The sequence below is a fragment of the Trachypithecus francoisi genome, unplaced genomic scaffold, assembly GCF_009764315.1.
Source record: "Trachypithecus francoisi isolate TF-2019V2 unplaced genomic scaffold, Tfra_2.0 Lachesis_group2, whole genome shotgun sequence".
Taxonomy (NCBI): Eukaryota; Metazoa; Chordata; class Mammalia; order Primates; family Cercopithecidae; genus Trachypithecus; species Trachypithecus francoisi.
Genome location: NW_022681465.1, coordinates 151,865,144 through 151,887,433, shown reverse-complemented (window position 1 = coordinate 151,887,433; position 22,290 = coordinate 151,865,144). Strand labels below are relative to the sequence as shown.

The window sequence follows — 22,290 nt, the reverse complement described above, 5'->3', positions numbered from 1 at the left end:
GTACACACACACCCCACTAGCATCTAGTGTCTTGGGGTGGGGGCAGGTTGTGGAAGAATGCCAAGGTTGAGGTGTGCAGGTGAGATGCTCTTGGGAGACCCTCTCCAACCCGTCCATGAAATGCCCTCCCCCAGCCCACACTCCCTGGGCGTGGCTGGCTGGTGTCACCTTTTGGAACCAACCCGTGGTGGTGGAGTGTGGCAGCTGCCCTGCCTGCCCTGCTGCTGTCTATCCTCATCTTCATGGACCAACAGATCACAGCGGTCATCCTCAACCGCGTGGAATACAGACTGCAGGTAAGGACTGCTGGGCAAGGCCCTAGACCAAGGGACAGAAGCTCCAGGGTAGTCTACGCTCCCCCATCCTACCTCAGAGGACAGAGGGCCAGGGCCTGGGCTAGCTTCATCCTCATTGCCCCCACCACTACCTGCAGAAGGGAGCTGGCTTCCACCTGGACCTCTTCTGTGTGGCTGTGCTGATGCTACTCACATCAGTGCTTGGACTGCCTTGGTATGTCTCAGCCACTGTCATCTCCCTGGCTCACATGGACAGTCTTCGGAGAGAGAGCAGAGCCTGTGCCCCTGGGGAGCTCCCCAACTTCCTGGGTATCAGGTGAGAGCAGTATTTAGGAAGCGGAGTAAGAGGTGGGCTGCAAGGTAGGGCAATGGGGAACATGGCAGAGTTATTTGGGCAGCTTTAATTCTAAGCTGGTGTCCTACAAACACTGCAGTGGCACAATGAGTGAGTTCTGGGCTCTGAGATGGGTAAGTCAGATCTTCCCCTCTCAGCCATGGGGACTGGGAGGGGCCTCAAGAGGAGCATCATCAATGCAAAGGTAGAGGCAGGCAGGGCTGAAATGGAGGGTCAGGTGCCACCTAATAATCCTCACTCAATGTAGAAGTTACAAAGGAATCCATCATAAAAACAATTTTGGAACTGTTGGAAACACAGTCTAAGTATCTAAAGTATATGAAATCAACTTTATAAATTGTGAAATGTAAGTCTTTATGGCAGTGTAAACATTGCTAATTTTCCATCAAAATAAAAATGAGGAGCAACAATGAACTTGAATTGATGGAGAAGTCTGGGACTCTCACCTTGCAGTGCTCTGCCCCTTCCTCTCCACCAATTTTTCACATCAAGCTAAGGGCTCATCCCTCCAGGTGACCTACTGGGGTATTCCTCTAGTTTCCTCTTGCTGCTAGGGTCTGTACCCCAGGGACTCCCCCAGACCTCAGCTAACTCTTCCCTCTCCCCACAGGGAGCAGAGGCTGACAGGCCTGGTGGTGTTCATCCTTACAGGAGCCTCCATCTTCCTGGCACCTGTGCTCAAGGTACCTTTGTTATACAAGCCAGGATCAGGGTCAGTGCACTAATAATAGGAGCACAGCAAGAACTGACACTAGTTGAACACTTACAGTGTGCCAGGTGCTCTGTTAAGTTTTCTCCATACATGGTCTCATTTAATCCTCACATTAACCCTGAAAGGAATATGTACCTTACAAATGAGGCAGCCAAAGGTTAAAGAGGCAAAGTAATTTGCAAAAGCCCATCAAACGAGCCAGTTTTTCAGATCTGTCTGAGAACCCAAACTCTTATCCAATGGGCTTTTTACCCAGTGGAGCAAGGTGTGGGTGTGCCACCACCATCCCCTAGGGTCTAAGTGCTACCCTTGCTCTAGCCTCCCAACAAACCTGAGACTAAGAGTATGATCAGGCCAGGTGCGGTGGCTCATGCCTGTAATCCCAGCACTTTGGGAGGCTGAGGTAGGAGGATCACTTGAGTGCAGAAGTTTGAGACCTACCTGGGCAACATAAGGAGACCCTGTCTCTACAAAAAATAAAAAAGGTAGCTGGGCATGGTGGTGTGTGCTTGAGGTGGAAGGATCACTTGAGCCCAGGAGTTTGAGAGTGCAGTGAGTGGTGATTATTGGATGACAAGAGCAAGACTGTCTCAAAAAAAAAAAAAAAAAAGGGACCCCAGAAAAACTTTGAGGCAAAAAGCCTTCACTTCTCCTTCACCAGAGGTATATAGAATATTTGCTATATGTGAGACTGCTAGGCACTTGGGAGAAGTAGGGGTCGGTGGAATATTGAAAAGAAATATGGAACTAAGCCCTTACCAGCAACACACACACATGAGCAAAAATTAAGTAACAAGTAATAGCAGAAAGGCTCAACAAGCCAAGACAGCAAAGCAGTCAAGGAGGGTGTGGAGAATGTCAGACAAGAGTCACTGGCAGGATGACAAGAGGTTAGGGAAGGGAAAGGTCATGGAAGCTGGGTGAGAGTAGAGTACGGAAAGAGCCAGATGGACTGGATCAGCCACTTACTAACTGGGTGACTCTCATTCACAGACATTTACAGAGCATAAACCATATACTAGGCTGGGTGTGGTGGCTCACACCTGTAATCCCAGTACTTTGGGAGGCCGAGGTGGGCGGATCGCTTGAGCTCAGGAGTTTGAGACCAGCCTGTGCAACATGGCAAAACCCCATCTCTACAAAAAACACAAAAGTTAGCTGGGCATGGTGGTGTGCACCTGTAGTCCCCACTACTTGGGAGGCTGAGGTGGGAGCATCACTGAGCCCAGGAGGTCTAGACTGCAATGAGCCAGGTTTGTGACACTGTACTCCAGCCTGGGCAGAGTGAGATCTTGTCTCAAAAAACAAAAGAAAACAAACAAAAAAACCCAAAAAACAGAAAACCCGAAACAAAAAACAAACAAAAACCCATATACCAAGCACTGTTCTAGGTACTGGGGATATAATGGTAGTCAAAAGAAATCATTTTTCCAACCTTGCAATCTGGTGAAAGGAGAAAGATTTTTAAAAGTTAAAACAAGAGGCCAGGCATGGTGGCTCACGCCTGTAATCCCAGCACTTTGGGAGGCCAAGGTGAGTGAATCATCTGAGGTCAGGAGTTCGAGACTAGCCTGGCCAACATGGCAAAACCCTGTCTCTACTAAAAATATAAAAGTTAACCAGGTGTGGTGGCAGGTGCCTATAATCCCAGCTACTTGGGAGGCTGAGGTATGAGAATCACTTGAGCCTGGTGGGTGGAGGTTGCAGTGAGCCAAGATTAAGCCACTTCACTTCAGCCTGGGTGAAAGAGCAAAACTCCATCTCAAAAAAAAAAAAAAAAAAAAAAGAAAGAAAAAAAGAAAAAAATTAAAACAAGAAAAAAGGATAACTTTAGATAGTGATAAATTCTACGAAAAATAGAAGATAAGATGATTAAGAGTGCCAGGGGCTACTTTAGATTGGGCCTGAAGTTAAAAAGTCAATGAAGACCTTTCAGGGTGTCATGAGATGAGGCATGAGTAATAAGAATAAACTGGTCATGAGAAAGTCTGGGGGAAGAGCATTTTAGGTGGAGGGAATAGCAAAGTAAAAGGCTTTGCAAGGGGTAGGAACAAACTTGGGCATGTTGAGGGAAGGAAAAGCGGTTAGTATAGTGGGTGCATAAAGAACAGAGGGAAATGTGATAGATAAGATTGGAGTGGTAGGCCAAGTAATGGACAAAGTTACTTAGTTCCTCTGAAATTCAATTTCCCAATCTGTAAAATGAGGTAATAATAACATTTACTTCATCTGATTGGTTTGAGGATTCAGTCAGATCGGGCATGAAAAGTGTGAAAGGAAAAGCAAGGCCTGGGCAGACCTAGATGCTAGATGCTAGAAGGATCTAGGGCATCTAGGCATCCTGGGGCATCTGGGAGGTTGGCAGAGGTAAACTTTGCTAACTCTCTGCTTCTTTCTACCAGTTCATCCCAATGCCTGTACTCTATGGCATCTTCCTGTATATGGGGGTGGCAGCACTTAGCAGCATTCAGGTGAGCCCATTAAAATCACCTAACAAAAGAAAAAAAAAAGAATAAAATTACCTAGCAACCCCACTCCTTTTTTCTTTTCTGCTGGCATCTCCTGCCTACAGTTGTGAATTCCCCTCTTACTCTCTTTTTCCTGTCTCTCCTGGGCTCAGGGACTCAGCCGCCATGCTTCCTGCCTGCTCCCAGTGCTGGGCTATGATAGCTATCAGTAACACCCTCCTGTCAGGCTACCTGAGTGCCCTGCTTTTCTCTTCCTCTCATTCCCCTAGTTCACTAAGAGAGTGAAGCTGTTGTTGATGCCAGCAAAACACCAGCCGGACCTGCTACTCTTGAGGCATGTGCCTCTGACCAGGGTCCATCTCTTCACAGCCATCCAGCTTGTCTGTCTGGGGCTGCTTTGGATAATCAAGTCTACCCCTGCAGCCATCATCTTCCCCCTCATGGTAACCTGAGGCAGGGTTGGGCTGTGTCCTGGAGGGTCCTGGGAGACTCTGAGCCTGGAAGGGTGGCCAAGGCCTCCATGAGAGGAAGAATCTCCCCTCTCACTCTCTGTGGCTCTCCCTGGTTGAGAATCCTAAGACAAAGAAAAAGATGGCAGAGTGATACCTATGTATGGGCTAGTCCTGGGATACCTGATTCACCTCTTTTCCCAACCTCTTTGGAGTGACCAGCCACAGGTAAGAACATAAAACCCAGAAGAAATCTGAGGTCCTGGTAGAGGAAATGGTGACACTTTTATTACTCAGTGAGATGATAACATAGGTGGCTTCTGGCCTTGTTCTTACTGAGGAAGTTAAGAGTCATAGGCTTCGCAGTAGAACCAATCTGCTTACTATATCCCAGATGTGTGACCTCTGGGAAGTAACTAATCACTCGCGGTCTCAGTTTCCTTCTCTGTACGATGGGAATAATTATTCTACCTCATAGGAATGTCCTAGCATTCAGTGAAACTGATATACAATGCCTAGCACATAGGAAGTGCTCAAGAAGTGTTATTATTAATGTTCCTACTGCTGTTGCTGACAGGCCTGGGCCATGTTTCTATTCCTGCAGTTGTTGGGCCTTGTGGGGGTCCGAAAGGCCCTGGAGAGGGTCTTCTCACCACAGGAACTCCTCTGGCTGGATGAGCTGATGCCAGAGGAGGAGAGAAGCATCCCTGAGAAGGGGCTGGAGCCAGAACACTCGTTCAGTGGAAGTGACAGTGAAGATGTGAGCTCCAGGCTGGGTCCTCTCAGGAGAATGTGTCAGGGTTTGGGAGAGTGTTCTTGTCCAGGAGCTAAATAATATCTCCATTAAGCCTGCAGATCTGATCAACAGTCACTTCCCTTAGCTGTGTATGGACATATAGGCAGACCAAAGGGGTGAAGGAAATCTTTCTTCATAGGACAGGGGCCCTTGATGTGGGTGGAAAGGGCTGAGGCTTCAGCTCAAGTGGGCTGTCTTTCTCAACTCTGATCTTTGTTTTGTCTCACTGTGGGTTTATATCCGGTCAGTGGGTCCCTTCCTCTATGTTGTCTCTCACTATCTATCTATCTATTCTCAATCCATCTTGGGATCTGTCTTCCACAGTCAGAGCTGATGTATCAGCCAAAGGCCCCAGAAATCAACATTTCTGTGAATTAGCTGGAGTAGGAGTCTGGGAGTGGAGACCCCAGGAAACAGCATGAGGTGAGGATGTGAGGGAAGTGCTCCTGATGTTGAGGATGGGAGGTGTGGGCTTAGAAGTTGGAACTCTCCAGTGTGTTGACCAGCCCTGTTTTCTCCTTACTCCAGTCCCTTAGGAATCCTAGACTGGGGGTGCTGGGGTATAGAAGGGTCTCTTCCTAGTGAAGAATAACTGGCAAGGCTGCCTAGGCTTGGCTCCCTGTGGTTCTGAAGTTTGGTCAGTAGAGAGAGCTCAAACTCACACCAAATGAGAAGTGGAGATGGGTGTTGTGGGGGGTGGTGCCCTGGCAAAAGAATGGGAAGGAGTGGGAAGGAGAGGAAGGGAGGAGAAAGCCTGGTGTTCCTTTCCCTTGCTTGGAAGGCTCCTCTCTTAGGCTGCTGAGAACCACACTCTAGACTTGTGGAGGAAATCTCTATCACTTGTCCTCTCTGCCATTCCTTTATTTTATTCATCCATATATCAAGCATTTTCTGAGTACCTGTCATGTAGTTATCTTGGTGCTAGAGATAGTAAGACAGTCATAGTCCCTGACCTCAGGAAACTTAAATCCCAGTGGGAGAGTAGACAAATAAACAGACAACTGTTAGAGTGAGATAGTGCTGATAAGGGAAGAACAGGGCATGGCATGGGAGCAGGGCTTCTAACCTCTTCTTAGAGAACAGTAAGGTGGAGTGGTGAGAGTTGGTGAAGGTGGGGTGGTGGTGGTTGGGTGGTGGGTGTTCCATTTCTATGAGAAAATGGTCCATAATTTGAAATCCAAATAATGAATAGAAACTAGCCAGGCAGCTGGGCACAGCAGCACACAATTGTAGTCCCAGCTACTAGGGAGGCTGAGGCAAGAGCCCAGGACTTCAAGCTGTAGTGTGCAATAATCACAACTGTGAATAACCACTGCACTCCAGCCTGGGCAACATAGTGAGATCCTGTCTCTAAAAAAAAAACATTTTAAAGGAGCAAGCCAGGACTAGATGGAAGGAAAATATTCTAAGCAAGCCCACAGCATGTACAAAAGCCTGGAACTGGTTGCCCTTAAAAAGCTGAACTCTCTTTTGGGGCCAGGTACAGTGGTTCACGCCTGTAATCCCAGCACTTTGGGAGGAAGAGGTGGGTGGATCACCTGAGTTCAGGAGTTTGGAGACCAGCCTGGCCAACATAGTGAAACTCCGTCTTTACTAAAAATACTAAAATTAGCTGGGAATGGTGGTGCATGCCTGTAAGAGGCTGAGGCAGGAGAATCGCTTGAACCCGGGAGGCGGAGTTTCAGAGGTTGCAGTGAGCCAAGATTGTGCCACTGCACTCCAGCCTGGGTGACGGAGTGAGACTCCGTCTCAAAAAATAAAAAAAAATCAAAAACAAAAATCTCTCTTTTGGGCCATAGAACATCCTCATCTTCATGCTTCTCCAAGCCCAAGAGCCTAAGAGCCAGGCCGGGTGCGGTGGCTCACGTCTGTAATCCCAGCACTTTGGGAGGCCGAGGCAGATGAATCACTTGAGGTCAGGAGTTCGAGATCAGCCTGGCCAACACGGTGAAACCCCGTCTCTACTAAAAATACAAAAATTAGCCAGGCGTGGTGGCGGACACCTGTAATCCCAGCTACTGGAGAGGAGGATTGCCTGAACCCGGGAGGCAGAGGTTGCAGTGAGCCGAGATTGCACCATTGCACTCAGGCCTGGGCAACATGAGCGAAACTCCATCTCAAAAAAAAAAAAAAAAGCACCTAAGAGCCTCTGACACTTGCAATGGGAAATTTGGGGGACTGGAGAAAGAAAGGGGAATTCACTGGCTGGCCGTGAACAAGATCTCCTGGGCGCTCCTTATCTCTTATCATTCTTTTTGCTCTGTTCTTCGCAGTAAATGTCCCCTGAGCACTTGCTTTGGCCTCACCATGTCTTCTCTTAGTTCACAGGTGCTTATTCAGGAAGTCAGGACACTTTTGGCCTTTGGCTTAACTTCCAGATGCTCAGTCAGCTTGGGGAAGGACTGAAGGGCAGCTGCCAAGACCTCAGTTACCTCCTGACCTGAGGGTGGAGAGTGGCAGGAAGCAAGCATGTTTGCTGTGCATTTAGGAAAGGCTGGTGAGCCAGAGGGACGGATCAGGTCCCATTCACTCTCTACTCATTAAAAGGTCCTGAGCCATGAAGTGCTTCACATTTTGAACTTTCTGTCCTCCCAGATTCTCTTTTACAGAATCTAAGGGCCATCAGGGAACTCTTTTCAGCTTGCAAAAAGAAAAAAACAGTCTTTCCAGAATAAGTATTCGTCAGTTTGAAATAGCTTTTTACACATATAAAAATAATTTTTGGGCCGGGCGCGGTGGCTCAAGCCTGTAATCCCAGCACTTTGGGAGGCTGAGGCGGGTGGATCACGAGGTCAGGAGATCGAGACCATCCTGGCTAACACGGTGAAACCCCGTCTCTACTAAAAATACAAAAAACTAGCTGGGCGAGGTGGCGGGCGCCTGTAGTCCCAGCTACTCAGAGGCTGAGGTGGGAGAATGGCGGGAACCCGGGAGGCGAAGCTTGCCGTGAGCCGAGATCAGGCCACTGCACTCCAGCCTGGGCGACAGAGCAAGACTCCTCCTCAAAAAAAAAAAAAAAAAAAAAAAAAAAAATAATAATAATAATAATAATAATAATTTTTGGCTGGGTGTGGTGGCACATGCCTGTAGTCCTAGCACTTTGGGAGGCTGAGGTGGGAGGATTGCTTGAGCCCAGGAGTTCCAGAGCAGCTTGAACAACAGAGTGAAACCTTGTTTCCACACACACACAAAACAAAAAAAATTAGCTAGGTGTGGTGGTGCATGCCTGTGGTCCCAGCTACTCAGGAAGTTGAGGCAGGAGGATTGATCGCTTGAGCCTGGAGGATCACTTGAGCCCAGGAGGTCGAGGCTGCAGTGAGCCATGATCATGCCACTGCATTCCAGACTTGGGAACAGAGCAAGAACCTGTCTCAAATTAAAAAAAAAAAAAAAGAAAGAAAGAAACAAGAAAAGCCAGGCGCAGTGGCTCACACCTATAATCCCAGCACTTTGGGAGGCCGAGGTAGGTGGATCACGAGATCAGGAGTTCGAGACCAGTCTGACCAACACGGTAAAACCCCATCTCTACTAAAAATACAAAAATTAACCAGGTATGGTGGCACGCACCTGTAATCTCAGCTACTGAGGAAGCTGAGGCAGAAGAATCACTTGAACTGGGGAGGTGTAGGTTGCAGTGAGCCAAGATTACACCACTGCATTCCAGCCTGGGCAACAGAGTGAGACTCTGTCTCAAAAAAAAAAAAAAAAGCAAGAAAAAAAAAATCTTGGGCTGGGCATAGTGGCTCATGCCTGTAATCCCAGCACTTTGGGAGGCCGAGGTGGGTGGATCACTTGAGGTCAGGAGTTTCAGACCAGCCTGGCCAACATGGCAAAACCTTGTCTCTACTAAAAATATAAAAATTAGCCTGGCATGGTGGCACATGCCTGTGATCCCAGCTACTTGGGAGGCTGAGGCAGGAGAATAGCTTGAACCGGGAGACAGAGGTTGCAGTGAGCCAAGATCATGCCACTGCACACTCTAGCCTGGGCAACAGAGCAAGAGTGTCTCAAAAACAAACAAACAAACAACAAAAATCATGTTGATGCATGTAGTTGTAGTTTGTTTTCATTGCTAGGTAGCACTCCAGTGTATAACTCTACCACAATTCAATTACCCAGTTTTCTATTGACTCAAAGAATTCACTGGTGAAGCCGCTGGGGCCTAGAGGTTGCTTTGTGGAAAGTTTAAGTTGATTTAAATTTTTAAATTTTCAGGCTCTTTATTTCTTCTTCAGCCATCTTTGGTGAATTGTATTTTTCTGGGAATCTATTGATTTTATCTAATTTTTCATATTTATTAACATAAAGTTATTATAACTCTTATCTGCTTAATATCTGTAGCATATTTAGTTATGGTTTTCTTATTTCTCTCTGTTTTTGATTCTTGGTTACTCTTGCAAGTTAGGCTTTTTTTTTTAATTTTTTATTATTTATTTATTTATTTTATTTATTTTTGAGACAGAGTCTCACTCTGTCGCTCAGGCTGGAGTGCAGTGATGCTATCACGGCTCACTGCCAGCTCTGTCTCCTGGGTTCACACCATTCTCCTGCCTCAGCCTCCCAAGTAGCTGGGACTACAGGCACCCACCACCACTCCCGGCTAATTTTTGTATTTTTTAGTAGAGACAGGGGTTCACTATGTTGGCCAGGCTGGTCTTGAACTCCTGACCTCACGATCCACCCGCCTCGGCCTCCCAAAGTGCTGGGATTACAGGCGTGAGCCACCGCGCCCGGCAAGGCTATTTTATTAGTCTTTTTAAATAACTAACTTTTGGCTTTGTTGATTTTCTCTACTGAATGTTTCTCTACTTTATTGATTTCTGCTCTTTATTTTCTTCTTTCTGTTTTCTTTATGTTTATTGCTGTTTTTCTAATTTCTTATCTCCTTATTTTCAGCCTTGTTTCCTAATGTAAACACGACTGTTACGAATTTCCTCCTAAGTACTACTTGCATCTTACAGGTTTTGATATATAATATTCTCATTACCATTTATTTATTCTAAGAATTTTCTAATTTCTACTGATTTCTCCTCTGATTCACCAGTTGTTGAAAAGTGCATTTAAAAATTTTCCAAACTTTTTTTTCCTTTATCATTTTGTAACTGATTTCTAACTTAATTTCATTTAGATATGAGGAGGCCGGGCACGGTGGCTCATGCCTGTAATCCCAGCACTTTGAGAGGCCGAGGCGGGCAGATCATGAGGTCAGGAGATCAAGACCATCCTGGCTACTAAAAATACAAAAAATTAGCTGGGTGTGGTGATGGGCGCCTGTAGTCCTAGCTACTCGGATGGCTGAGGCAGGAGAATGGTGTGAACCCAGGAGGCGGAGCTTGCAGTGAGCAGAGATCACGCCACTGCATTCCAGCCTGGGGGACAGAGCAAGAGTCCGTCTCAAAAACAAAACAAAACAAAAAACCAAAAACAAAAAAAACTATCAGTTAGATACTTATGAGGCTAACTTTATGGCCTGGAATGTTGTTAATTTTTGTAAATGTTCCATGTATACTTGAAAATAATGCTTATTCTCCAATTTTCTCTTTTCTTTTGAGATGAAGTCTCAGTCTTGTCCCCCAGGCTGGAGTGCAATGGAGCAGTCTCGGCTCACTGCAACCTCCACCTCCTGGGTTCAAGCAATTCTCCTGCCTCAGCCTCCGGAGTAGCTGAGATTACAGGTGCCTGCCATCACGCCCGGCTAATTTTTGTATTTTTACTAGAGACAGGATTTCACCATGTTGGCCAGGCTGGTCTCAAACTCCTGACCTCAGGTAATCCGCCTGCCTTGGCCTCCCAAAGTGCTGGGATTATAGGTGTGAGCCACCGCGCCCGGCCCTCCAATTTTCTATTTCTATTAGGCCAGCCTACCAATTGTGCTGTTCAGGATGTTCTATATATGGCATGGCTTTCTTTGGCCTGTTTGAACTAGTAAGTACTGGGGAAGGTATTTTAATAAACCTATTATGATAATGAATTTGTCACTATCTCTTTGAAGAATTGTCAATTTTTGTTTTTATGTATTTTTAAATGCTGTGTTTTGAGTGCTTTCTAGTTTAGAATTGTTATATCTTCCTGGTTAATTGATCCTTTTATTATTTTGAAAAGATTTTATTTTGTAGTGATTAGTAATTCTTTCTGCTTAAAAATTATTTTGTCTGCTAGAAATATAGTTAAATTAGCTTTCTTGTGATTAGAATTTACCTATATTATATATTTACATTCTTTGAATTTTAGTCTTTCTGTGTTCTTATATTTTACTTGTGTCTTTTGTAATCATGATGTGGTCAGATTTAGTTTTTTTTGTATTTATTTTTATTTTATATAAAAATTTCTTTAGAGGCAAGGTCTCACTCTGTCACCCAGGCTGGAGCATAGTGGCATGATCTTGGGCTCACTGCAGCCTCAACCTCCTGAGCTGAAGAGATCCCTCTGCCACAGCCTCCTGAGTAGCTTGGACTACAAGCACACACCTCCATGCTCTGCTTATTTATTTATTTATTTGAGACAGAGTCTCACTCTGTCACCCAAGCTGGCATGGAGTGCAGTGGCACGTTCTTGGCTCACTGCAATCTCCAACTCCTGGGTTCAAGCAATTCTCCTGCCTCAGCCTCCTGAGTAGCTGGGACTACAGGTGCACACCACCATGCCCATCTAATTTTTTTGCATTTTTGTAGAGATGGAGTTTCACCATGTTGCCCAGGGTGGTTTCAAACTCCTGAGCTCAGGTAATCCGGCCGCCTCGGCCTCCCACAGTGCTGAGATTACAGGCGTAAGCTATTGTGCCTGGCCACTCTGCTTATTTATTTTTCTTAATTTTTGTAGAGACAGGGTCTCACTATGTTGCCCAGTCTGGTCTCAAACTCCTGACCTCAAGTGATCCTCCTGCCTTGGACTCCCAAAGTGCTGAGATTATAGGTGTGAACCACTGCAATGGCCCATGATTTTTTTTTAATTAATCAATTAATTTGAGACAAAGTTTTGCTCTTGTTGTCCAGGCTGGAGTGCAATGGCACAATCTCAGCTCACTGTAACCTCCGCCTCCTGGATTCAAGCGATCCTCCTGCTTCAGTCTCCCAAGTAGCTGGTATTACAGGCATGCACCACCATGCCAAGCTAATTTGTCTTTTTTTTTTTTTTGAGATAGGGTCTCACCTGTCACACAGCCTGAAGTGCAGTAGCACAAATATGGCTCACTGCAGCCTCAAACTCCTCAGCTCAAGTGATCCTCCCACCTCAGCCTCCTGAGTAACTGGGAGCACAGGTGCGTGCCACCATGCTTGACTACTTTTTAAAAATTTTTGTAGAGATGGGGTCTCACTATGTTGCCCAGGTTGGTCACAAACTCCTGGGCTCAAGCAATCCTCCTGCCTTGGCCTATAAAAGTGCTGGGATTACAGGCACCAGCCACCATGCCTGGCCAGGTTTTTTGTTTTTAAATCCAATTTGACAATCCATCTTTTAGCTAGAAAATTTAGTAAATTTACATTTAGAGTAATTACTAATATATTTGATTTTGTTTTATTTGCTTTTTTATTTCCTATTTTTCTGTTCCTCTTTTCTCCTTTTCTTACCTTATTTTAGATGGATGGAGCTATTTTTGTCCTTTTTCTTTTCCACTTTCCTCCCTTTACTTGATTGGGATATAAGAAAAAGGGAGGTCAAAGATGACTCCAGTGTTTTGGGTCTCAGCAACAGGAAGAATGGAATTGCCATTGACTTGAGTTCATATTTGGGCATTATGATGCCATTCATTTATTTATTTACTAGAGACAGGGCTTCACCATGTTGGCCAGGCTGGTCTTGAACTCCTGACCTCAAAGCGATCCACTTGCCTCAGCCTCCCAAAGTGTTGGGATTACAGGCATGAGCCACTGTGCCTGGCCGTATGATGCCTTTTAGACAATCAAGTAAAGATGTCAAATAGGCAGCTGGATATGCAAATCTGAAGTACACGAGGAAATCTGAGTCAGAGATAAAATTTATAATTTTATTAGAGTACAAATTATATTGAAAACATAGACTATATAAGATTGCCAAGGAAGTACAATCAGAGAAGAGATCCAAGGACCAAGCCTTAGAACTCTTCACTGTTAAAAGGTTAAGAGGTAGAGGAGCAACCAGGAAAGGAGAAGACTGAGGAGTGGCCAGTGATATGGAATCAAAACCAGGAGTTAAGAAAATGTTTCAAGGAGAATTGTTTTTGGTTAGTTTGTCTTGGGGTCATTCTAACTTTTTGTGTCATCTCATTATGAATTTTAAAGTTAAAAATTATATTTAACCTATCATTTTAGTTGTTTTTTGGGGAAGATTGTTCAGAAATTATAATCCATACGATGTCAGAAATGGAAATTGTGCCAACCCTTTTTTCAATATTATAAAGAAAAACCCTGGCTGGACACAGTGCCTCATGCGTATAATCCCAGCATTTTGGGTAGCTGAGTGGGGAGGATCCCTTGAGCCCTCAGGAGTTCAAGACCAGCCTGAGCAATATAGTGAGACCCTGTCTCTAAAAAAAAAACATAAAAAATTAGCTGGATGTGGTGGCACGTACTGTAGTCCCAGCTACTCGGGGCGGGGGTGGGGATGGGGCAAGAGGTGCTCTAAGGTGGGAGGATCACTTGAGCCCAGGAGTTTGAAGCTATAGTGAGCTATCATTGCACCACTGCACTCCAGCCTGAGTGACATAGATCCTGTCTCAAATTAGTCTAAATTTAAATTATACTTTTAAAAAGATTACTGGAGTTTCACTCTTGCTGACCAGGCTGGAGTGCAGTGGCATGATCTCGGCTAACTGCAGCCTCCACCTCTGGGGTTCAAGTGATTATCCTGCCTCAGCCTCCCGAGTAGCTGGGACTATAGGCACCCATCATCATGCCCATCTGTTTTGTAGTTTTAGTAAAGACGGGGTTTCACCATGTTAGCCAGGCTGGTCTCCAACTCCTGACCTCAGGTGATCCACCCGCCTCGGCTTCCCAAAGTGCTGGGATTACAGGCTTGAGCCACCATGCCCAGCCAAGAATTTTTTTAAGAGATAGGTTCTTGCTATGTTGCCCAGACTGGTCTCAAGCTCCTGGGCTCAAGCAATCCCCCTGCCTCGGCCTCCTATAGTGCTGGGATTATGGCATGAGCTACTGCACCCAGCCAAGTGATACTTTAGGCATGTATTTCTCTCAATCAATAGATACTTAGACTATCACATCAGGGTTTTTCTTTTTATTTATTTATTTAATTTATTTTTGAGACAGGGTCTTGCTCTGTTGCCCAGACTGGAGTGCAGTGGTGCAATCATAGCTCACTACAGCCTTGATCTCATAGGCTCTAGCAATCCTCTTGCTTTAGCCTGCCAAGGGGCAGCTGAACTACAGGTGCATACCACCACACCTGGTTAATTTTTTTAATTATTTGTAGAGATGGGGGTCTCGCTATATTGCCCAGGCTGGTCTCAAACTCCTGAACTCAAGCAATCCTCCCACGTTGGCCTTTCAAACTGCTGGGATTACAGGCATGAGCCATTGTGCCCAGCCTAAATTTAGACTTTAAAAATAAATGTATATTTTACTCATTTCAACAGCATCCACATATTGTTGAAAACATCTTCATTTAGACTTGCTTATTTAAGCATTCAACAAACACTTGTTGAACATCAACAATGTACTGTCAGATAGGTTTCTCATTTCATGGAGTTTACCTTATACTGAAGGAGGGGCAAAGAAAGGGTAAGATAATCTCAGATAATGACGAGTACTCTGAAGAAATTAAAATAGAATGTGATAGAAAACATTACTTAAGATGGGTATTCAGGGAAGACCTCTCTGAGGGGATTGCCTTTAAGCTGAGATTTGAGTGACAAGGAGTAAGTGAAAGTATCATCTGCCTACAGTCAAGGAGTGACACATATACACATAAATTTAAGTGCACTACAGTCCCCAGATTAAGAACCACTGTCAGCCAGGAGCAGTGACTCATGCCTGCAGTCTCAGCACTTTGGGAAGCTAAGGTGGGAGGATTGCTTGAACCCAAGAGTTTGAGACCAGCCTGCATAAGATGGTGAGACTCTATCTCTACAAAAATAATAAAAAATAAGCTAGGTGTGGTGATGCGTACCTGTAGTCCCTTCAGCTTGTTCAGTTCAGGTCACATGAGCCAAGATATTCCTTTCTTGGCTCTAAACCGTAGGTTTGAGTTTTTGTCAGTAAAATAGGGTTAAGAGCCTGGATTCTCAGTCTAGGGTGCTGGAAAGGTTAATTGATGCCTGTAACATTCTTTAAGATCTTTAGATGAAAGACTCAGGGCTGTATATAGGATTACCAAGGGAGGCTGGGCGCAGTGGCTCAAGCCTGTAATCCCAGCACTTTGGGAGGCCGAGACGGGCAGATCACGAGGTCAGGAGATCGAGACCATCCTGGCTAACACGGTGAAACCCCATCCCTACTAAAAAATACAAAAAACTAGCCGGGCGATGTGGTGGGCAACTGTAGTCCCAGCTACTCGGGAGGCTGAGCCAGGAGAATGGCGTGAACCCGGGAGGCGGAGCTTGCAGTGAGCTGAGATCCGGCCACTGCATTCCAGCCTGGGTGACAGAGCGAGACTCCGTCTCGAAAAAAATAAAAAAATAAAAAAAGGATTACCAAGGGATTGGAAACTCTTCCCTTCCAAGCCCCAGGGAAAATCCCTTCATATCAGTAACCCAGGCCTTTCCTCTCCAGTCTGTAGCTATGGGACAATGGTTCTCAAACTTCTGCAGGCATTAGAATCAAAGGTTGTGATGTGAATTCCCAAGCTCTCTGCCTGAGATTCTGATTCTCCCTGAGGTTCTGAATTCTTACCTTCTTAGTTCTGTATTCTTCTATACCCTTGTCTGGTGTCTCATGCTTCCCAATACTCTAGATTTTTATCTCTGCAAATGAATCTGAGGGTGTACTTGTCCATATACACTATTGTCAGAGACATCTTTGGCTTTTTTTTCCCTGAAGGCAATCCAGAGCAGAGATTGGGGAAGGCAGGAATGTGTCTGTATCTACTTCTCAAAGGTACATAGACATTCATTAGGAGAAGAGTTTGGGATAATTATTTGAATGAAAGGAGGGAGGAATTGCTGACTGGCACAAAATGAGAGGTGAGTACACGGAAAGCAACCCTGGTTTGAGGGCCAAGTTCATTGCCTCTTTCCTCTTTTCCTGATGCTGAATCCTACTAAAGGGCTGTCCAGGGATTGATTGGTCTTTCATTCATTCATCCATTAAACAAATGCATATTAAATAACTATTATATGCCAGGCAGTAGGAATTCAGTGTTAACTAAGACATGATCTTTCCTCTCCTGTATTTTTCTGTCTCCTCTACTAGAATGGAGACATTCTAGTAAAAAAATACATATAAGCTGGGTGTAGTGGTACATGCCTGTAGTCCCAGCTATGAGGGAGGGTGAGATGGAAGCATTGCTCAAGCCCAGGAATTTGAAGCTGCCTAGAGCCATGATTAGACTGCTGTACTTTCCTCCAGCCTGGGCAACAGAAAGTCAGGCTTGATAAAAGGAAAGAGGAAGTGGAGGGTGGAGGGAAACATTCTTAGCAAAGGGAAAGAGTTCAAAGGCCATCAGGCAGGAAAGACTTTGGAATGTTTGAGAAACTGAAAGAAGGCCAGGCGCGGTGGCTCAAGCCTGTAATCCCAGCACTTTGGGAGGCCGAGACAGGCGGATCACGAGGTCAGGAGATCGAGACCATCCTGGCTAACGTCTCTACTAAAAAATACAAAAAACTAGCCGGGTGAGGTGGTGGGCGCCTGTAGTCCCAGCTACCCGGGAGGCTGAGGCAGGAGAATGGCGTAAACCCGGGAGGCGGAGCTTGCAGTGAGCTGAGATCCGGCCACTGCACTCCAGCCTGGGCGACAGAGCGAGACTCCGTCTCAAAAAAAAAAAGAAACTGAAAGAAGGACTATCTCGCTAGAGTGGAGTGAGAGAGGGAATACTGCAGGATGAGGTTGCAGAGGATGAGGATTAGGGTTTATAGGTCACCATAATTAATGCCTTGGAAAAAGTAGTGTGGGCAAGGGAGCCTTGCCACTTGGGGTAAGAATAGTAGGGGCCAACCTAGAATAGCCAAAACAATCTTGAAAATGAAGAACCAAGTTGGAGGACTCACATTTTCTGACTTCAGAACTTACTACAAAGCTATAATAATCAAGATAGTGTGTGGTACTGTCATAAGGATAGACATACAGATAAGTAGAATTGATAGTCCAGGAAAAACCCCTCACATTTATGGTCAATTAATTTTTGATAAGGTTGCCAAGACAATTCAATGGTGAAACAATAGTCTTTTTTCTTTTTCTTTTTTTTTTTTTTTTGAGATATAGTCTCACTCTGTTGCCCAGGCTGGAGTGTAGTGGCGTGATCTTGGCTCACTGCAGCCTCCCAGGTTCAAGCAATCCTCCCATCTCAGCCTCCCAAGTAACTGGGACTACAGGCGTGCACCACCACACCAGATAATTTTTATATTTTTAGTAGAGTCAGGGTTTCACCATGTTGGCCAGGTTAGTCTCGAACTCCTCACCTCAGGTGATCCACCCGCCTCAGCCTCCCAAAGTGCTGGGATTACAGGCATGAGCCACCATGCCTGACTGAAAGGACATCTTTTTGATGGTGCTGAGAAAATTAGATATCCACACGCAAAAGAATGAAGATGAACACCTACTTCACATCATATGTAAAAATTAACTCAAAATGGATCAATAACCTAAACGTGAAAGCTAAAATACTTCTTAGAAGAAAACATAGGTATAAATCTTTATGACCTTGGATTTGGCAATGGTTTCTTAGATATGATACCAACAGCACAAGGAACAAAAGAAAAAAAATTGGACATCAAAATAAAAAACTTCTGTGCACCAAATGACACTGCCTAGAAAGTGAAAAGACAACCCACAGAATGGGATAAAATATTTGCAAATATAAAACTGATAAGGGACCCAAGAGAATTTAAAACTTATATCCACATAAAGATATACACAAATGTTCATAGCAGCATTATTTATGATAGCCAAAAAGTAGAAATAACCCAAATGACTCACCAACCCAAAATGATGAATGGATAAGTAAAATGTGTTATATACATACAGTGAAATATTATTTGGCCATAAAATGGAATGAAGCACCCATATATGCTACAGCAAGAATAAACCTTGAAAACATCATTCTAAGTGAATGAAGCCAGTTGCAAGGGATCACATATTATATTATTCCATTTATATGAAATATCCATAATAGGCAAATCTATAAAGTCATAAGGTAAACTAGTGGTTGCCCAGGGCTGGGGACCTAGGGATAATTGCTATGGGGTGCAGGAATTCTTTTTAGGAGTGATGAAAATGTTCTAAAATAGATGTGATAAGCATGGCACGGTGGCACACACCTGTAGTTCCTGCTACTCAGGAGGCTAAGGCTAGGAGTTAGAGGCCACAGTATGCTATGATCTTGTATGTGAATAACCACTGTACTCCAGCCTGGGCAACATAGCAAGATACCATCTCTAAAAGTTAAAAAAAAACAGATGTGATGGTTGCACAGCTCTGCATATAATAAAAGTTATTGACGTGAACATTTTGAGTGAATTGTGTGATATGTGAATGATATTTTAAGAAAGCTGTTAAGGTGGGGTGCAGTAGCTCATGCCTGTGATCCCAGCACTTTGGGAGGCCAAGGTAGGAGGATTGCTTGAGTCCAGGAGTTTCAGGCTGCAGTGAGCTATGGTTGCAACACTGCACTCCATCCTGGGCAACAGAGCAAGACTCTGTCTCTAAAAAAATAGATAATAAAAAAGAAAGCTGTTAAAAAATAAAAAGAATGGTAGGGGCCAGAACCTAACAGGAAGGTCAAAATGGGGAGGTTGAAAACCTCTAGGGCCTCCAAGACCAAAGGAATTGCCACTTCTGGACAAGAACTGGGGAATTTTCCAGTACCAATTCCAGGAACCTACTAGCTAAGTGAACCCAAGGGAAGAATCATGGCCTTGGGAGGTTTCTCCAGGTTGTTTTCAGACACGTTTGTTCACCTTCCATTAATATATCCACTTACAAAGGGGATTATAATGTGCAGTGATGCAAACTAGACCATGTTCCTTCACTAGAGCCTCTGCTATTTTCTCTATTTTTGAGACAGAGTCTTGCTGTGTCACCCAGTCTGGAGTGCAGTGGTGGGATCTCAGCTCACTGCAACCTCTGCTTCTTGGGTTCAAGCAATCCTCCCACCTTAGCCTCCCAAGTAGCTGGGACTACAGGCGCCTGCCACCATGCTTGTTTAATTTTTGTATCTTTTGTGGAGATAGAGTTTCACCATGTTGGCCAAGCTGGTCTCAAACTCCTGAGCTCAAGTAATCTGCCTGTCTCAGCCTCCCAAAGTGCTGGGGTTACAGGTGTGAGCCACTGTGCCCGGCTTCCTCTGCTATTTTCTTTTCTTTTCTTTTTTTTTGAGACAGGGTTCCGTTCTTGTTGCCTAGGCTGGACTGCAATGACGTGATCTTGGCTCACCGCAACCTCCACCTCCCAGATTCAAGCGATTCTCCTGCCTCAACCTGCCAAGTAGCTGGTATTACAGGCATGTGCCACCACGCCCGGCTAATTTTTGTATATTTAGCAGAGATGGGGTTTCTCTATGTTGGTCAGGCTGGTCTCGAACTCCCGACCTCAGGTGATCAGCCTGTCTCAGCCTCCCAAAGTGCTGGGATTACAGACGTGAGCCACCACACCCCGCCTCCTCTGGTATTTTCTTTTCTTTCTCTCTTTTTTTTAATTGAGACGGAGTCTCGCTTTGTCGCCCAGACTGGAGTACAGTGGCGTGATCTTGGCTGACTGCAAGCTCCACCTCCTGGGTTCACGCCATTCTCCAGCCTTAGCCTCCCGAGTAGCTGGGACTACAGGTGCCCGCCACCACGCCTGGCTAAGTTTTTGTATTTTTAGTAGAGATGGGGTTTCACCGTGTTAGCCAGGATGGTCTCAATCTCCTGACCTCGTGATCTGCCCGCCTTGGCCTCCCAAAGTCCTGGGATTACAGGCGTGAGCCACCGCGCCTGGCCTCCTCTGGTATTTTCAATGACACTACATTTATTTCTGAGATCTTAGTTCCAACCTAGACTTATCTCCTGTTTATTGATAACCATAGGATCACAGAGCTGAAAGGTAATCTCATTTTAAAAATACAGAAACTGAAAAAAAAAAATTTAAAAAATACAAAAACTGTGCCCAGGCGCGGTGACTCATGCCTGTAACCCAGCACTTTGGGAGGCCGAGGCGGGTGGATCACCTAAGGTTTGGAGTTTGAGACCAGCCTGATCAACACGGAGAAACCCCATGTCTACTAAAAAAAATACAGAATTAGCTGGGCGTGGTAGCATACAACTAATTGGGAGGCTGAGGCACGAGAATCACTTGAACCCAGGAGGCGGAGGTTGTGGTGAGCTGAGGTCACACCACTGCACTCCCGCCTGGGCAACAAGGGTGAAATTCCTTCTCAAAAACAAAACAAAACAACAACAACAACAAAAAACATAAACTGAGGGTCTAGAGGAGAGAGGGGAGTTGCTTGCTAAAGATCATACCAGATCATCATAGCCAGAGGGTATGATGGCATAGAGGAAACTCAAATCATGGTGAAAAATGGCATAGAGGGGACGCAAATCATGGTGAAATGCCTTACTCCTAAATTCTCCATCCAAATGACAACATTCTCAATCAATCAGTAATAGTCTATGGAAAGACAGGGCTCAGGCCACAGAGAAGGGATGGATGGTAGGAGGGAAAGGAATAGGTGGATGTGGAGGTGGAAGAAGAGGTAAATGGTAAAGCAGAGGCTGTTACTATGTGAGTTTACATTTTTTTTTTCTTTAAGCTTGATTTCTTTCCATGTTGGCTTATTCTAATGAACCATGTTGCACTGTGGCCTAGAAGAATTGGTTGGTTTTTTTAATGTCACTGAAGGGTTTTTGGTCATTTCCCTGGCTCACCCCAGTTCCTGATACTGAGCCAGAGTGGACAGGCTTTGCTTCTAATAGCTTGTCCTAACCATCTAACTTCAGAGTTTCTGAATAAAATCCTTATGGCTGGGAAGGTCCTTCACTCCCACTTGCCCTATCCTAGTTTCTCTCTCTTTGCCCTGTGCATCCCCAAATCCTACCTGGAGATATAGAGAGGGAGGAAGAGGAAAAGAAGTAAATTTTCCCTTTCATAGATTCACATCAGAAACATCCAGAACACAGTACAAAGCTCTAGCTCCCAAGCTTTGACTGCTGGGCTAAAAGATGAGAGTTGACTAAGTGGAAAAAGACAGCAAACCCAGCAGAGCATACATCATCTCCTCCATTCTTCTGCCTCCAATGGAACTGCTATATAGTGCTGCAGCAGCTCTGAAGCCTTTTTGTCTCAGAACCCCTTTATACCCTTAAAAATTATTAAACACCCAAAGAGCTCTTGTTTATGTATGTGGGTTATATGTATCAATATTTACTGTGTCAGAAGTTAAAACTGGGAATTAAAAAATATCTTCTGGCCGGCTGAGGTGGCTCATGCCTGTAATCCCAGCACTTTGGGAGGCTAGGGTGGGCAGATCACCTGAGCTCAGGAGTTCAAGAACAGCCTAGCCAACATGGTGAAACCCTGTCTCTACTAAAAATATAAAAATAAGCTGGGTGTGATGGTGCACACCTGTAGTCCCAGCTACTGGGGGAGGCTGAGGCACGAGAATCAATGCAACCTGGGAGATGGAGGTTGCAGTGAGCCGAGACTGCACCACTGCACTCCAGCCTAGGTGACGAAGTGATACTCTGTCTCCAAAAAATAAAAATAAAAATAAAAAAGAAAAGAAAATCTTACTTTGACACAGTAGGCACATGAAAAAAAAATCTTCCAATGAAGGATTTAAAAACTATATATATTAATTCATTTAATAAATGTGAACATAACTTTTTATAAATAAATATGTATACGTGTGTGTGTGTGTGTGTGTATACACATAAAAAAATTTTTTTTTTTTTTGAGACGGAGTCTCGCTCAGTCGCCTAGCCTGGAGTGCAGTGGCGTGATCTCGGCTCACTGCAAGCTCCGCCTCCCGGGTTCACGCCATTCTCCTGCCTCAGCCTCCCAAGTAGCTGGGACTACAGGCGCCCGCTGCCACGCCTGGCTAATTTTTTGCATTTTTAGTAGAGACGGGGTTTCACCATGTTAGCCAGGA

The 22,290-nt window shown here is 45.0% G+C and overlaps 1 protein-coding gene across 11 annotated transcripts in view; it reads left to right on the top strand.

Annotated features, from left to right (window-relative positions):
- SLC4A9 (solute carrier family 4 member 9) overlaps positions 1-21,381 on the top strand; it is a 28,913-nt gene extending 7,532 nt beyond the window's left edge. For 4 of the 11 annotated variants that reach the window (XM_033180974.1, XM_033180970.1, XM_033180973.1 and 1 more), the window contains 8 exons: positions 135-296; positions 434-612; positions 1,262-1,334; positions 3,766-3,834; positions 4,101-4,274; positions 4,885-5,040; positions 5,401-5,499; positions 7,398-7,633. In XM_033180974.1, the coding sequence (XP_033036865.1) occupies positions 135-296; positions 434-612; positions 1,262-1,334; positions 3,766-3,834; positions 4,101-4,274; positions 4,885-5,040; positions 5,401-5,454 (867 nt within the window). In that variant the 3' untranslated portion in view covers positions 5,455-5,499; positions 7,398-7,633. Of the gene's footprint in view, positions 1-134; positions 297-433; positions 613-1,261; positions 1,335-3,765; positions 3,835-4,100; positions 4,275-4,884; positions 5,041-5,400; positions 5,500-7,397; positions 7,634-21,291 lie in introns of those variants that run through there. The other 7 variants (XR_004430026.1, XM_033180971.1, XR_004430027.1 and 4 more) reach the window with 7 other exon arrangements.
- The last annotated feature ends 909 nt before the right edge of the window (positions 21,382-22,290 follow it).